Source organism: Eschrichtius robustus, chromosome 7, assembly GCF_028021215.1.
Source record: "Eschrichtius robustus isolate mEscRob2 chromosome 7, mEscRob2.pri, whole genome shotgun sequence".
Lineage (NCBI taxonomy): Eukaryota > Metazoa > Chordata > Mammalia > Artiodactyla > Eschrichtiidae > Eschrichtius > Eschrichtius robustus.
The window spans coordinates 78,323,182-78,339,456 of record NC_090830.1 but is presented as its reverse complement, the minus strand read 5'-3'; the positions used below and the strand labels follow the sequence as shown (position 1 = coordinate 78,339,456).

The 16,275-nt window shown below is 43.0% G+C and overlaps 2 protein-coding genes and 1 long non-coding RNA gene across 16 annotated transcripts in view; 2 read left to right on the top strand and 1 right to left on the bottom strand.

Moving 5' to 3' along the window:
• USP54 (ubiquitin specific peptidase 54) overlaps window positions 1-12,932 on the top strand; it is a 147,015-nt gene extending 134,083 nt beyond the window's left edge. For 8 of the 11 annotated variants that reach the window (XM_068547834.1, XM_068547832.1, XM_068547830.1 and 5 more), the window contains 4 exons: window positions 4,807-4,925; window positions 5,540-5,680; window positions 9,377-9,563; window positions 11,624-12,932. In XM_068547834.1, the coding sequence (XP_068403935.1) occupies window positions 4,807-4,925; window positions 5,540-5,680; window positions 9,377-9,563; window positions 11,624-12,183 (1,007 nt within the window). In that variant the 3' untranslated portion in view covers window positions 12,184-12,932. The remainder of the gene's footprint in view (window positions 1-4,806; window positions 4,926-5,539; window positions 5,681-9,376; window positions 9,564-11,623) is intronic. The other 3 variants (XM_068547835.1, XM_068547833.1, XM_068547831.1) reach the window with 1 other exon arrangement.
• On the bottom strand, window positions 1,802-15,186 carry LOC137767132 (uncharacterized). The gene is made up of 3 exons (XR_011074487.1): window positions 15,101-15,186; window positions 11,945-12,079; window positions 1,802-1,979 (listed from the first exon to the last, which is right to left on the bottom strand). It is a non-coding gene; the product is annotated as an uncharacterized lncRNA (long non-coding RNA).
• The window catches only part of PPP3CB (protein phosphatase 3 catalytic subunit beta), a 47,882-nt gene continuing 46,517 nt past the window's right edge, over window positions 14,911-16,275 (top strand). For all 4 annotated transcript variants that reach the window (XM_068547839.1, XM_068547837.1, XM_068547838.1 and 1 more), the window contains exon 1: window positions 14,911-15,113. In XM_068547839.1, the coding sequence (XP_068403940.1) occupies window positions 15,029-15,113 (85 nt within the window). In that variant the 5' untranslated portion in view covers window positions 14,911-15,028. The remainder of the gene's footprint in view (window positions 15,114-16,275) is intronic.

The following is a 16,275-nucleotide window of genomic DNA, read 5'->3' as shown; positions in this document are numbered from 1 at the left end:
AGCATTTTCCCTTTGGAAAAAACTACTTTTAATGACTATAATATGCTGCATATGAATACACCATAATATATTCAACCATTCTACTGTGGTTGAATATTTAGGTTACTTAAAATTTTTTGATAATACAGCACTGTGATGAATATCTTTCTACTTAAGAGTTTGGCCACATTTCTGATAAACTCCTTAGGATAAACTTTTAGAAGGGTAATAACTAGTTGAAGGTTATAAACTTAAAAAAATCTCTTGATACATACTGGCAAACTCAGGAAGATTATACTTCTGAAAACAGTATGAAAGCGTACCTACCAACCATTAATTTTTACTTAATAGTGAACAAAAACTAATTTTAAAAATCCAGTTAATGAATCAGTCCTCAAAATAACTTGTCAAACCAAACTAGGCTTTATTTTGGTTAGAGTCTCTTTTTTAAATTGAGTCTTTCAGAACTGACGTGGCAGAATAAAGAAGAGATCAGTGGAATAAATCAAGAAGTAGACGACGAAGGAAAATGCAATTAGGATCCATATATGACAGAATATATCTTTAGGGGAGTCTTCCTTTATCTTATTGTAAAGCATTTATTAAGCACCAAATTACTTTTTTTTCTCCAATTTTATTGATATAGTTGACAAATAACATTGAAGTTTAAGGTCTACAGTGTGATGGTTTGATACATGTATATATTACAAAATGATTACCACAGTAAAGTTAGTTAACACAGCCATCACCATACCTAATTACAATATCTTTCTTTCTTTTTTTTTGTGGTGAGAACATTTAAGATTTACTGTCTTAGCAACTTTCAGGTATATAGTAATACAATATTGTTAACTATAGTCACCATGCTATACATTAGATCCTCAGAACTTACTCATCTTATAACTGGAAATGTGTACCCTTTGATCAGCATCTCCATATTCCCCCCACCCCCTGGCTCCTGGCAACTACCATTCCATTCTCTGTTTCTATGAGTTTGGCTTTTTTAAAGATTCCACATATAAGTGTGATCATATAGTATTTGTCTTTCTCTGTATGACTTATTGCTTTAAAAAAAAGAAAGCTTTATTGATATATAATTTATATACTGGACAATTCACCTATTTGAAGTGTACAGTTCAATGGTTTTTTAGGATATTGACAGAGTTGTCCATCCATTACCACAATCAGTTAAAGTGTTTTTTCATCACCCCCAAAAGAAATCCTGTACCCATTAGTATTCACTCCCCAGTAAACCTCTAATCTATTTTCTGCCTATAGATTACCTATTTTGGACATTTCATATAAATAGAATCACATAGAATGTGGTATTTTGCAACCAGATTAGTTTTGACATGACTATAGTTCCTAAAGAGTTATGTGAACACTGCCCTTGACCTATATTCTAAATTTCATAGTATTTTGAAGTTGCTCACACATCATCTTAAAAATAAAAAATAACTTTTTGTTATGGAAAACTTCAAATATATTCTAAAGTAAAGAGTAAATGTTATAATCACCCCCTTGTTCTTATCACTAACTTCCACGGTGATTATCTTGGCCAATTATCAACAGATGGCTGATTTTGATTTAGCGACCCCCTCCCCCTGCCCCCGCCACTTTCCCTCCCCACTGGATTATTTTAAAGCAAATTCCAGACATTATATCATTTCCTCCATAAATAGTTTGGAATGTATCTCTAAGAAATAAAGACTCTTTTTTAAAAGGCAGAACTATAATATTATTATACCTAAAAAATTAACAATAATTTCTTAATATAATACAGTGACTAGCCAGTATTCAATTTTTTTCAATTGTCCCACAGATGTCTTTTCACAGTTGGTTTATTTCGAATCAGAATCCAAACAAGATCCACACATTGCATTTTGTTGATGTGTCTCAAGGCTTTTTTTAAGCCTGTAAGATTCCTGTCTCTTTTTTCCCCTTGCCATTTATTTGTTGAAGAACTTTGGTCATTTGTCTTCCATGTTTTAGATTATATTCTAGGAGAGAATTTTTTGTTGTCAGTTTGTTTTTAAAACATGTTCTCCTAAGGCCCTCTTTTTCCCTATAACTTGGTACTTAGGGCTAGAAGGCTTGATTCTTGATTAAAATCAGATTTACTTTTTAAAAATATTTCATAGGTAGTACTTAGACTTCTTATATCATATCAAGAAGTACATAACGTCTGGTAGTCTTTCTTCTTGTTACTATTGATCAGTGAGTAGATGTCACCTTAATTCTATCAAATCGAGAAGTCCCCTCAACAGTACTCCTTACAGAAGGCCACCTCCACCTCTGTTTAAGTATCTTTAAAGGAATCAGTGTCTACTCTTTTCAGGAGGTTCCAATGGCTACCTTCTTGTCTAGGTAGGAATCACATTTGACTTGATTAGAGGAGCACCAAATTCTAACCATTACAGCTGTAATTCTTAAATCTGGCTGCCCATCATAGTCACCTGAAGAATGGGTTTTTTTTAAAAAAGAAGAATTTTATTATTATTATTTTTTAAAATAAATTTATTTATTTTTATTTATTTTTGGCTGCATTGGGTCTTCACTGCTGTGCACGGGCTTTCTCTAGTTGCAGCGAGCAGGGGCTAGTCTTTGTTGCGGTGTGCGGGCTTCTCATTGCAGTGACTTCTCTTGTTGCAGGGCATGGACTCTAGGCACATGGGCTTCAGTAGTTGTGGCACGCGGGCTCAGTAGTTGTGGCTCACGGGCTCTAGAGCAGCACAGGCTCAGTAGTTGTGGTGCACGGGCTTAGTTGTTCCGTGGCATGTGGGATCTTCCTGGACCAGGGCTCGAACCTGTGTCCCCTGCATTGGCAGGCAGATTCTTAACCACTGTGCTACCAGGGAAGCCCAGAATAATTCTATATAAATGGGATCATAGCACACATGATTTTGTTCTTGTTGTTTTATATTTATTTATTTATTTTATTTTATTTTTGACTGTGTCAAGCCTTAGTTGTGGCATGCAGGATCTTCCGTTGTGGCACACGTGCCCCTTGCTGCGCTGGATGGGCTTCTCTCTAGTTGTGGTGCACAGGCTCCAGAGCGTGCAGGCTCCAGAACACGTGGGCTCAGTAGTTGTGGCACATGGGCCCTCTAGTTGTGGCCTGCATGCTCAGTAGTTATGACGCATGGGCTTACTTGCCCCATGGCATGTGGGATCTTAGTTCCCTGACCAGGGGTTGAACCCACGTCCCCTTCATTGGAAGGCAGATTCTTAACTAGACAACCAGGGAAGTTCCCATGATGTTTTTATTATAGACAATTTTTGTTTCTCTCTCCTTCCCTCAAATCAATCCCTACCATTTATCCCCCACCACCTTCTCAGACAGTAATCTAATGTGCATATTTCTGTATTTCTCTGTTCATATAATCCTATATAGATCTACATATATAGTGTTTTTTTGTTTGGGGATAATATTACAGATTTTTTTCCTTTAACTCAACAATACTTGATGAAAATTCCTCTAAGTCATCTAGTTTAACTCAATTCATTCTTTTTAGTGGCTGGACAATATTTGATATTGAGGATACTGTAATGTATTTAGCCATTCTGCTATAGATGGGCATTACTTTATTTCTAGTTCTTGGCCACTACGAACAAGGCCGCAATAAACAGATATTTTTGCTTCTTATTCCCAGGAGTAGAACTATTGGTTAAGAGGGTAAATATATTTTCAGTCTTAATGGTTATCTCTAGATTGCTTTTTAGGAAAACTATAACATTTCACATTTCCTCCAATGATGTTTGAGGATATTCTCCCACACTTTTTGTGGAAACCTTTTAAAAATAAATATTCCCAGGCTCCAACCGGAAAGATTCTGATTCAGTAGGTCTGTGGAGAGGTACACAAAGCTGTATTTTTTTAAAGTTCTAGATGAATCTGAGGTAGTATTGGAACCACTGCATTTAAGCACAAGGAAATATTGAAAAAACTGGCCTTCTAGCCTAGTATCAGCAATATCATGCTTTAGCCAGGGACACATATTAGAATCAAAATATCAAATCAAGACATGAATTGACAATAGACATATATATCAAATGTAGGTCAAGGATGTGTGCATTTTCAGAATGGAAGGCTTAGTTAGTTGTATTGGGGTGAGCCCCTTGGGAGTCACATATCCAGCTTGGAGCAGCTCATCTCTTAATAGTCTCGCAAGATTTTGAGGAGGAGATAAACATTTAGAATTTGTTTAGAACTTAAGTGAAGAAACGAAGCTAATGGGGGCAATAAAAGAGCACTGCACATACAAAATGTTGCTGAAGAGCTCCTGCTCATAGTATATAACTGGAAGTGTAAATGCAGAGACTTGAGTTTTAATCCTGGTTAAACTTCTTACTACTTGTCAGATCCTGGAACTCATTTTCCTGCTTTGTAGAATGAGGCGGTTTAATATGTGATTACTATGATAATTTTCAATTCCTAACCAGACTGGAGATAATAGTTCCTTTGTCATCACAGACGCTCTAGAGAATCACTATATCAGATAATTTCCTCTGTATGTATTATAAGTCTTGGGCCCAAGGCTGACAGAAGCAAAGCTGATTATATTTACTATTCAGCTATCTGTCCACAGAGCCCTTTCTCAACAAGGTTCTTCAAGGCCTGTGTTCTGAGATCCTTATGGCCTTATAGGAAGCTATCCATATTCTGAAACTCCTGTTTCTACATTCCAGGAGCCCATCCTCCAGTGGATTCAGAGATGCATATTTGTTATTTAATGAAACAAGAATTCCTGAGTTTTGTGCTGCCAGGCTGAGTTTAGACTCCAGGAGAAGAGATGGCTTCAACTTGTATTATGTTTTCCTCCTCAGGCTCTACAGATGGTGTAGGGAGGAGGTTGCGCTCAGCCCCTGGCCTTGATCTCTCAAAGACCCCGACAGCAGAAATGGAGCACAGTCTCCATGAAGCCAATACAGTGTCTACTTCTCAGGTAGCCACCTCAGGTGCTAAAGTTTTGGGCATGGGGTGATGTGTTGGGAGAGAATTATGGAGAGATATGAGTGGTAGGGTTGGTGGTAAAGCAGCAGCATGGTAATGTGGGGCTATTGGAAGAGAAGAAGGTCTATGATTGGGCTTCTTCTCCTTTTTTTTTTTTCTTTTTTTTTAACATCTTTGTTGGAGTATAATTGCTTTACAATGTTGTGTTAGTTTCTGCTGTATAACAGTGAATCAGCTCTACATATACATATATCCCCATATCCCCTCCCTCTTGCATCTCCCTCCCACCCTCCCTATCCCACCCCTCTAGGTGATCACAAAGCACGGAGCTGATCTCCCTGTGCTATGCGGCTGCTTCCCACTAGCTATCTATTTTGCATTTGGTAGTGTATATATGTCAATGCTGCTCTCTCACTTCGTCCCAGATTGGGCTTCTTTTGAGAGAGAGGAGATTGCCACATGGCCACTACCTTTTAAATACATCTAATTCAGATATCTACTAGTGAGTCTTACCCTATTCTCTCCCATATCCCTCGGGACAGGGTCTGTGGGAAAACCACAGGTCTGGTGTTATGTGTCTGCCTGTGTGTGTCTGTGTGTTCGAAGGCTGCATCTTGCCGAGGCCCCAGCAGGGAGTGTGGGGAGGATGATCAGTATGGTGCAGAGAACTTTCGGCGCATCTCACGCAGTCTCAGTGGCACCGTTGTCTCAGAGAGGGAGGAGGTCCCAGTCTCTTCCCACAGTTTTGTAAGTAGAATCAGGGTCTGTCTATTCAGAGCATCCTCTTTCTCTTGCTAGGTAAAAATATACTGCAGGTGAAGGGGCAGGAGAAACTGAAGGTTGTAATCTGGGGGAAAGCCATGTGCACTCAGCAAAAATGAGGACACATAGTCATTATTTTCTTGACACGCATTTACTTGGAGCCTAGAAGAATGTCCCTTCTCTGTAGCAGTTCTGGAAGGTGTATTATAGGCTTCCCCAGGATGAGAAGAGTACTAGCAGCCTCAAGAGGAGTCTCGGAGAAGCCACTGCTGCTGACTGGGTCAGCACCCACTGTACTAATCAAAGGAAGAAGAGAAGAGATGGGATGGAGTATTTTTTTGCCTTTTCTTCTCCATCCTAGTACCTGACTGAGTGGGGTCCAGTGTGCTTTCAAGCTGAAATGAAGCACGTACATTAGCAAGAGAAGGAAAATGATTTAAAATCCTCATCCTTGGGGCTTTTCATATGGGATTAATGCAGTAATCTGTATGTGAAAGGGACAGGGACACCCAAGTCAGCAGAGATCAGCAAACTCAAATAGTTTCGGTGGTTGGGTTTCTAAAACGTGCCTCTTGAGAATTTCACCCACTTGCCCAAGGCAAGTTGAATTTTTATTACAGTAGGGGTCAGGATACAAAGCACCAGTACATTGAAGCATGCTCACCAGGTCAGTTTGATAAATACTAAAAAACAGGTCTTAAATATGTGACATAAAAATAAAAAGGTACAAAAAGAAAACTGTCTCTTCCACCAGTTCTTCAGATCCAACTTCTTTCCCTAGAGGTAGTCATTTTTTCCAGTTTATTGCTCATAAGTTTCTAAAGAGCTCTGAACATTCTTTTTGGAAAAGGTGGTCTTTTCTTCCCAATATTTGTTCTCATATACCTTTAATGGCGAATTGTTATTTTCCTAGGAGAGTTGGCTTCCTTTGTCCTGACTTCTGTATCATTCATTTATTCATTGATTCGTTCTTTTTTTTTTTTTTTTTGATGTGGACCATTTTTTTAAAGTCTTTATTGAATTTGTTACAAAATTGCTTCTGTTTTATGTTTTGGTTTTTTGGTCGCGAGGCATGTGGGATCTTAGCTCCCTGCCAGGGATCGAACCCGCAATCCCTGCACTGGAAGGCGAAGTCTAAACCACTGGACCGCCAGGGAAGTCCCGATTCATTCTTTTAAACAAATGCCTTTTGAGCTTATGTTCTAGGTATTGTGCCGGATGCTGGGGAAATGGTGGTGAGTGATCTAGATACAGTCCCTGCTCTCATGACTTTACAGCCTACTGGGGGAGACAGATAAATAAACAATTGTAATATAATATGATAGGATTTAATGCTATGGAAGCATAATAGAGGGGACATCTAAACCAGGCTTGAAGAATCAGGGAAATCTTCCTGCAGGAAGTAAAAAGAATGTAGCAGATAAAGGCACCTGAAGCAGACATTAACTGAGTTAAAAGAAGCTCATTGGTATGGCATGATTAGAGTCTGGTGAGGGAAGGATGGAGAGTATTGACAAGTGAGACTGGAAAGACTATAAACAAGGGTCATATCATGAACCACAGTAAGGAGTTTGGGAGGATAGAAGTGGACATACTGGAGAGCCAATTAGGAAGTAAAAATTAATGTGTTTGGTACCTACTTGCCTGGATATGGGGAAAGGAGAATCAAGGATAATATCTAGGAATTGTGGGTTGATAATGATAATATTTGAGGGAGGAGAAGCAGGAATATATTTGGGGGGAGAGATATCTGTAATTTTGGATATATTAAACTTGAGTGGAGACAGGTATCTGGTAGGCCTTTGGTTGTGAGACATATAAACTTGAAATTGAGATTCAAGAATCATAGCCACTAAAAAGAGGAAAAGAGTATTACAAAAAGAGGAGAGGAACCAGGACATATCCCTGAAGAGTATCAGATTTAAGGTGGTTCTTCTGAAGAACCCCAAAAGGAGACTTGGTAAAAGAGACCAGAGAGATAGAAGGGAAACCAGTGAAGAGTGGTGTCTCTTTCTTCTATGGCTGTGTCACATGCCGAGAAGACTAGCACCTGGTCCTTATGCTATATGGTAAATGCCTACCATGTGCCGTGCTGTTGTTAGGTGCTATGAGCACACACTGATGGAGCAACACAAAATATCTTACAATCTAGTAAAGGAAATAAGATATACTGGCATATAGATTATTTTATTTAATATATTATTTATTAAGTGCCTGTAATGTTCCAGGAGCTGTTCAAGGTGCTGAGGATACTGGAGTGAAAAGAAATGTATTCTACTAGGAGAGAAAGACAATAAACAAGTAAACCCCAGACAATGTGTGATAAAGAAGAATAAAACAAAGGAAGAGGATAAGGAGTAAAGAGGTAATAGTGGTTATTCTCAGGGCTATTTTTGATAGAGTAGTGAGGGAAATCAGCTCTAAGAAAGTAACATTTGATCAGAGACCTCAGTGACATGAAGGTGTAAGCCACGGGAAGAACATTCCCGGTAACAGAAACGCAGAGTGTAAAGGCCCTGAGGTGGAATGAGCTTGGTGTGTTTGAGGAACGTTAAGAAGGTTAGAGTGTAAAAGGCACAGGAATGGTAGGAGATAAAGTGAGAAAGATCAGCATTGCCATATCACATAGGAACTTGCAGGCCACACTAAGGAGGTAGTGGGCTGGAGATAGGAAGACTAAATTGGAGGCTGCTGCAGTGGTCCAATTGAGTTTAAATATAAAACCTATATAGGTAGAAATGACATTACATGGCATAGGCAACTAATGGAATTGTGGAAGAAAAGTGCAAAATCAAGGGCAGTGTCAACATTTGAGTCTAGGTGACAAGAAAATATGGTACCAGGAGGAGGAGTTTGGAAGAATATTGGTTCAATTTTGGACATATTAGTGTTTCATACGTTAAAGGGGATATTTCTGAGATTTTGCCACAGAAGCGAATGTTGAATGGAGTATAGAGCAGGTCATAAGCATCAATGGGTACAAACTTGACAGGCAGCACCAAAGTGGAGACTGTGGAGTGTAGCAGTAATGGGAAAGATGGAATAGAGAGTTTTTGATTGTACATTTAGTGAGATATATATTAGTTCCCAATATTTAGAGAGAGTGTAGAATTTTCTTTTTCAATCTCCCAGGCTTTCTGAATTTCTCTCATTTCTTCTCTATTTTTAATTTCTTAATTTTTAAATTTTTAATTATGTATTTTTTTAGAGGCTTTTGTTACTTTTTTTTTTTTGGCCATGCTGCACAGCTTGTGGGATCTTCGTTCCCTGACCAGGGATTGAACCCGCGCCCTTGGCAGTGAAAGGGCATAGTCCTGGACCACCAGGGAATTCCCCTCTTCTCTATTTTTAAATTTCTATCACAATCTCTCTAATTCTACTATTAGCATTAAGGAGTTTGCTAAAGACCTTGATGTTAGGTTTGGGAAGGTGAGCGTTATGAGGAAGATAGATTAAGGGAAGAGAATCTGTAGTTTGGTGTCTCCAGTTCATAGTGGTCAGGATGTTTCCTAGAGGGGCTGATAGGGAGAGTGACACGTAAATTGGGTCCCTCTCTAGATTAAGGAATGCTTGTACTCTAGTTCCTTCCATCTCCCCCTGCTTTCCTCACTGTTTACCCAACCATATCCTGCTGTGTGTTAATCCTCATCTCTATGTTTTTTTGTCTTGTCTCATTATAAGGATTCATCAAACGCGAGGAAAAAGCCTTTGGAAACCGGGCACCGTTGTTCCAGCTCCTCTTCCCTCCCTGTCATCCATGACCCTCCTGTGTTTCTCCTTGGTCCCCAACTCTACCCATCCCAACCACAGTTCCTGTCCCCAGATGTCTTGATGCCCAGCGTGGCAGGGGAGCCCCATAGACCCCCAGGTAACTCTCCCCCCTATCTACTATTATGTGCTGGAATGTGGTACATTTCCAGGGACTTGGAAGAATCAAATCAGTACACCTGTTGGGGGGTGGGGGAAGAGGGGTCACAGGTGGGGTTGTAAAGGGATATGAATTACTGCTTTAAAGATGAAGCATTGATCTAGATGAATTATGATTGAATCATTTCTTGGGCAACATGGTCTAGACCAGAGCTCCCAGAATCTAACTACCCATGAAAATGAATTGCTTCAGTCATGATAGGATATGCTTTTAAGTGACCAAGTGCAGTTAATACCCAGTCTTTAGGATCCCCCAAAACAGGAAGTGTCATCTCTATCAGCTAGTTTTCTCTCTTTCTATCCCGAGTCTCAGTTGAGCGATGGTCTAGGACAGCGGTCCCCAACCTTTTTGGCACCAGGGACCAGTTTTGTGGAAGACAATTTTTCCACAGATGGGAGGGGTGGGGGGGATGGTTTGGGGATGATTCAAGCGCATTACATTTATTGTGCATTTTACTTGAATTACTATTACATTGTAATATATAATGAAATAATTATACAACTCGCCATAATGCTGACAGGAGGCAGAGCTCCAGCGGTAATGCGAGTGATGGGGAGTGGCTGTAAATACTGATGAAGCTTCGCTTGCTCTCCTGCTGCTCACCTCCTGCTGTGTGGCCTGGTTCGTAACAGGCCATGGACCGATAGTGGACCATGGCTCAGGGGTTGGGGACCCCTGATCTAGGAGGACGAGGAGTGAATGGGAGACTTGGAAAGATCCTTGGAATATCCATGCCATGCATAGAGACCCAGACAATCCTGGGGAAGGTGGACAGTATCCTTTTGGCTTTCTTTGACCCTCCACAGCTAGATTTGTTCCTTTTCCTCCTTATGGGCCGAATCTACAGTTTAAGGCAGTGATTCTCAACGGGAAAGGGGAGGTGCTACTGGCATCTTGTGGGTAGAGGGGCCAGGGATGCTGCTAAACATCCAGCAATGCACAAGCAGTTTCCTTGCACACTCCATCCCACCCCCAAAACAAAGAATTGTCAGCCCAACATATCAGTAGTGCCGAGGCTGAGAAACCTGTCTGTGGATATGTAAATCCCCAGGGCAAGGGATGGTTGTCATTCTTAGAACAGAAGATAGAGTAGTATTGTTGATATTTGTGTCCAAATTTTAGGGAGCTTTGGATATGCAGGCCTTCTGGATAAATGGACTGCATGTTACTCAGTGGAACAGCCAGCTAGCCAGCCTCCTTTGACAGTTATTAGGGGCATCTGATTAGTCAGGCAGCATTTGTTGCAACTTGTTCTGCACCAAATGCTACAGTGAATACAGGGGAGAAAGAAGGCACCTCTCTGCTCTCAAAGAGCTCAGAGTTTCAACAGTCAGATATACATATGTGTAAGTATAGTACAGGTGTTGATGGAATTTTAAAATAAAGAATGAAAAATATTGTTTAGAAGTGATTTTTGGAAAATTAGTTATTTTGTTTCTTTTAAGTAAAGGGGAATCAATGTATAGAAAAGGCATTCCACATTATGTATGTGGGAGTGGTGCAAACAAAAGCAGAGATCTTGGAGAATGAGCAAGAATGTAAGCAGACACAGCTTAATTTCAGTGAAGGTACCATGTTAAGAAAAACTGAGTGATGCTTTGGAGTGGTGGCTCTAAGGAGTAAAGTTGTCACAGTGAGAACATACATTTGCAGTATTAGAGAGCCATTTGTGTGTGACTGTGTGTGTGTGTGTGTGTGTGTGTGTGTGTCTGTCTGTCTGTCTGTCTTTTGGAGGAAGGATTATAGTGCAGTGAGATAGAAGTATGGCAACCTCCAGGAGACTGTTTCATTTGCACAGGTTGGAGGTAAGAGACTTGATTTTAATGTTTATTAAGAATTTTAAAAAATGAGATTAAAAGCAAAGCTAGGTTCCTTCTTTCCCTTACGTGTATGTTCTTGGAGAGGTGGGGAGTTGGAAGGAACAGCCAGAAATGGTCCTCTGGAAAGGAGAATGGTTTTACTGAAGATGCTCAATCGTTGGGTTTCTTTTCTCTTCCCAGGAACTTCGAGGAGTGTCCAGCAGTTTCTGGCTATGTGTGACAGGGGTGAAACTTCCGAAGCGGTCCAGCACACAGGAAGGACTTTGAACTACCGGAGTCTCCCCCATCGTTCCAGAACAGACGCCTCCCAGGGAGAATGGTCAGAGACCAACCAGCATATTGGCGCCAGATTCCTGACTACTCCAGGGTGCAAGCCTCAGCTAACCCACACTGCCACACTACCAGAGAGACACCAGGGCCTTCAGGTTCCTCATGCACAGCCCTGGGAGGATCTTTTCCATTCACCCTCCCACCCTCCCATTGTTTACCCTGTGTCCCTACCGTCAAGCAGTCTTCGTGTACCCCTGAGGTCAGCTTGGAATTCAGGTCCTGTTCCAGGGTTTCGAGCCCCTGGTCCTCGAAGGGTGGATATGCCCCCAGATGATGACTGGAGGCAAAGCAGTTATACCCTGCAATCTGGGCACAGGAAGACAGGGAGAGAGGAGTTTCTGTTTGTTCTAGCAGATGCCCCTGGAAGAGAGCAGATCAGGGCTAGAGCCCTGCAGCACAGCAGGTGGTAAAGGTCACCCCTTTCCTCTCCTGGAGCCACAGCTTTCTCTGTTAAACTGTACTGCAGCAGAGTTGGTACCCTGAATCCGTGCTGGGGCTGTGCTAGTCTCATCTCAACATAGAGTTGGCACCTTCTCCTAGGGGTGCCAGGAACTGCTAAAGAGACCTGGCTCTTTGAGAGGGAATATTTGAAATTCCAATTTCCATTCACCTAGCAAAAGGAAGCAGCTGCTGTTTAGGGCTTTATTTGACCCACCTTAAAGATGAATCCATATTACTCTGGACACTAGCCATTCCTTAGGATCTTAGGGTCACCATTTTATTCCTGAATACTCTATGCCCCCACCTCCACCTGAGCCCTCGTATTCTGTTCCCTATTATATTACCAACTTGTTTGTTTTATCCACCTGTCCCTATTACCTGACCTTCTGTCTTCCCAATCCCCCATCCTTGGAGGGACATGTAGCCCTGTAGTCTTGGTCTTGACCACATCATTCAGGCTAACCCACCTGCCCAGATTGTCCCTCTGCCCTCAGACTTTTGGCCTAGAATGCGAGGCTGCCAACATAACAATTGCTCTTCTGAACGGATGCAGTCAGGCACACTAACATACCCTCCTGTCCTCAGCAGCAGAGCCATTACTGCCACTCGCTCAGTCGCCATTGTAAACCCTGAGAGTCAGCTGAACTATTTTAGGGCCAAACATACTGTTTTTGTAAAGTATTTTTCATTAATAAATCTATAAGATAGTTCTATTTAATTCCTTGTCACTTAATTATTTAATCCCTTTTGTATACTCTTGCTCTTTTGTACTGGGGTGGGGAAGCCTGGAGAAGCAAGAAATACCAATTACCAGTGGCCTGGGGCTCTGTATATGTATGGCTTTTGACTGAGTGAAAGTGAGGAGCCAAAGAGGAATTGAAGGATAGTTGAAGGGTATATATTCAAGGTAGGAATCAATGGGTCCTAATATGGAGTGACTTTCCTTGTTATTATTGCCACTAGTATATTTTCTATCCCTTTCCTGCCAAGAGGCACTCAACACATTACACACTTTCTCCTTCCCTCGTTAGGGAGATTTTCTGGGGATTCAAACTCCTCTTACAAACTCACTCCTGGTCTAGGTACTCTTGGTGCCCTCCCTCTACAAGTTTGTGATGTGCCTCGTATCCTTTCCTTGCTCTCTTCCCATGGCTGCCCCTCCCCTTCCCCTGTGGAATTATTGCACTTCCATGCCAGAAAGATCCATTTTCACCCCTGCCTCACTCCCAAATTCACCTCCCTCTAAAAACTATTCTGTGAGTTCCCTTTGCAAAGAATACTCACTGGGCATTTCTCTTCTCTTTTACCCCAGCTCTCACAATCACTGAGATTGACGAAATGAAGAGGTAGAAAGGTGCTCTTTGAGACCTTTGAACAACTGCTTATCTAATTATCACCATCTATTATGAACAGATTCTGAGCACATGTAGTATTGAGCAGGAGGATGGGCAGGCATTTCTCACCCTATGCTACTTGAATCCTATGCCATCAAGATATATAGATCTTAGTGGATATGCTGGTCTCTGTTCATGATCCATTACCTCTCCTGGTGTCATACACACACTCTTCTTCTAATAATTATTGATTGAACAGTCAGTTTTTTTTTTAATTAATTATTTTTGGCTGCACTGCGTCTTCGTTGCTGCGCACGGTCTTACTCTAGTTGCGGCGAGCGGGGGGCTACTCTTCGTTGTGGTGCGCGGGCTTCTCATTGCAGTGGCTTCTCTTGTTGTGGAGCACAGGCTCTAGGCACGCGGGCTTCAGCAGCGGCACGCGGGTTCTAGAGCGCAGGCTCAGTAGTTGCGGCACGCGGGCTTAGTTGCTCCACAGCACGTGGGATCTTCCCGGACCAAGGCTCGAACCCATGTCCCCTGCATTGGCAGGCAGATTCTTAACCATTGTGCCACCAGGGAAGTCCCGAACAGTCAGTTCTTGTACCACTACTCCGTTCCCCATGAATGTCCGTCTCTATAAAGTTTCCATAGAAAACCTGGGCCCACATTTCTGTATATGCAGAGAAATACCCTGTGAGGTATTTCTTATGAGGAACTAATTTCCAATTCCCTACTTACTCCTCTGCCTTCGGAATCTCTGTTTTCTGAATGAATCAAGAGGGAGGCTGTGTCCTTTTCAGGTGAATTCTGTACTCTTTGAACATCTCTTGGTGTCATCCCTTCCTTTCCTCTTACCTGTTTTGATTCTTAACCCTTGGAGCCTAGTCTGCTCTACCTGCATTGTTACTCTGTGCCTCCAGACTCTTGACAGTTCCAGGCTCTAAACACAAGGGTCAGTCAGATTCTCTCTCAGACTCCATTCTGAACTGTTGCTTTGCTGTAGAATCTAGACTGCTTCCTCTATTTCTCCTGTCAGTTACCAACCAAAGTAGCCGGATTTGGTAGTCAAATTGTTATATATTTTTTCTCTATTAGTAGGAGATTCTTAGGTTTGATCAAGTCTCCCCATCTTACTGGGAGCTCCATAAAAGCCGGTGTCGTGTTCCCTAGCACTCATTCACCGCAGCAACTAGATGCAGACAGCCATCTCTTCTCACTCTCTTTTGTCTTTGCCTGCCCAGAATTTTCACCTGATCCCTTGGCTCGTCCCGTTTCTGTCCTAGCCTTAGTAATTTTGCCCAAGTCCCTAGAGCCTGCTCCGCCCCCGCCCCCGCACGCGCGGTGCATGCCGGTCTTAGCCCCTCTGTAGGGAAAGAGGGTCCGCCATGTTCCCCGGCGGCGCCGCCGCTTGGCTCTGGTAGCCGCCGCCCCCGCCCCCAACCCCGCCCGGGCCAGCGCCTAGCCGAGCCCCGGGCCCAGCATGGCCGCCCCGGAGCCGGCCCGGGCTGCACCGCCCCCACCCCCGCCCCCGCCGCCTCCTCCCGGGGCTGACCGAGTCGTCAAAGGTGAGAGGTGGACGAAGCCCTGAGGGCCTGGCCTGAGGAGGTAGCTGTGTGAGGGCGGGCGGGAGACCGTCTCCTCCGGAGCGGGCCCGGAAGGGCGGGCGAATGACTGGCTGCCTCCCTTGGGGAGTGGCCCCTGGGCGGGCCCCTGCTGGGCTGGGCTGAGTCGGTGGCGGCGGCTCCGAGGTGTCTCGCTTGCCTTCAGGCCGTGGCGGGGGTTTCGCTCTCGGGGTCTCCTATCCGAAGGGGTGAGGCTACTAGTCTCAGTGAGCCCCTTTCTTTTCCTGCCCGGTCTGTCAAAAGCGGCCCAGAGGCCGCGATTAGCTTCCTGCACCGCGACAGCTGCACGCCTGGCTTGCCGGGGCGGACCGAGGGGCTCGGAGACCTTCAGCCACGCGGGGCCGGGCGATGAGCAGTCAGAAATCACCTCGGCTTTGGCCCACGTCTGCTCCCCAGTGACAGCCGTCTGCCCTATTCGCGCCTAGTTAGCGCCAGCCGCAGGGGTTCGCGCTCGGCCCTCAGGTGTCACCCCGCGCGGAAATTGGGGGAACTGTATGGGATCGGACAAGGGTGAAGGGACGAGCCAGAATTTGGGGGCCCCGGCTTTAAGTGCAGAATAGATGGAAAAAAGACAGCATAAAAGAGAAAAAAGCTTCAGGGATAGGAAGCACTTACGTAGAAAACCGTCACCACTCTTTGGTCAAAGGCCAAGAGGGGTTAGCCCTCCTTTGCAGGCAGACACCCACACACTCCCCCTAGAAGAAAAAATTAAATATTTCTCAGCTAGTGCAGAATTTGTGGTTGTTTAACGACCATAGGTCAGCAGATTAATTTAAAATAGAGAAATTGAGGGCTAATTTAGAGTTGCTTAAGATTTCCACGCTCTCTGGGAGAGCCCATCAACTTCAAGCACTGCTGCGGAGGTGAAAAGCACAATTTGAAATGCTTTTTCTTTATCCTGTAGCTTGGTCAATAAATTGAAATCATTTTAGAATAAAGGTTTCCTTATTGTATCACATTTACTTTTGAAAGATAGATACTTCTTTTATTTATTTTATTTATTTATTTCATTCAGCTTCTTAAGTATGCTGGCACAATGTAAACACTGTTAGCCCAGTTTTGGAAATCTGACTAGACATGTTTCCATTAAAATATTTAAAAACAA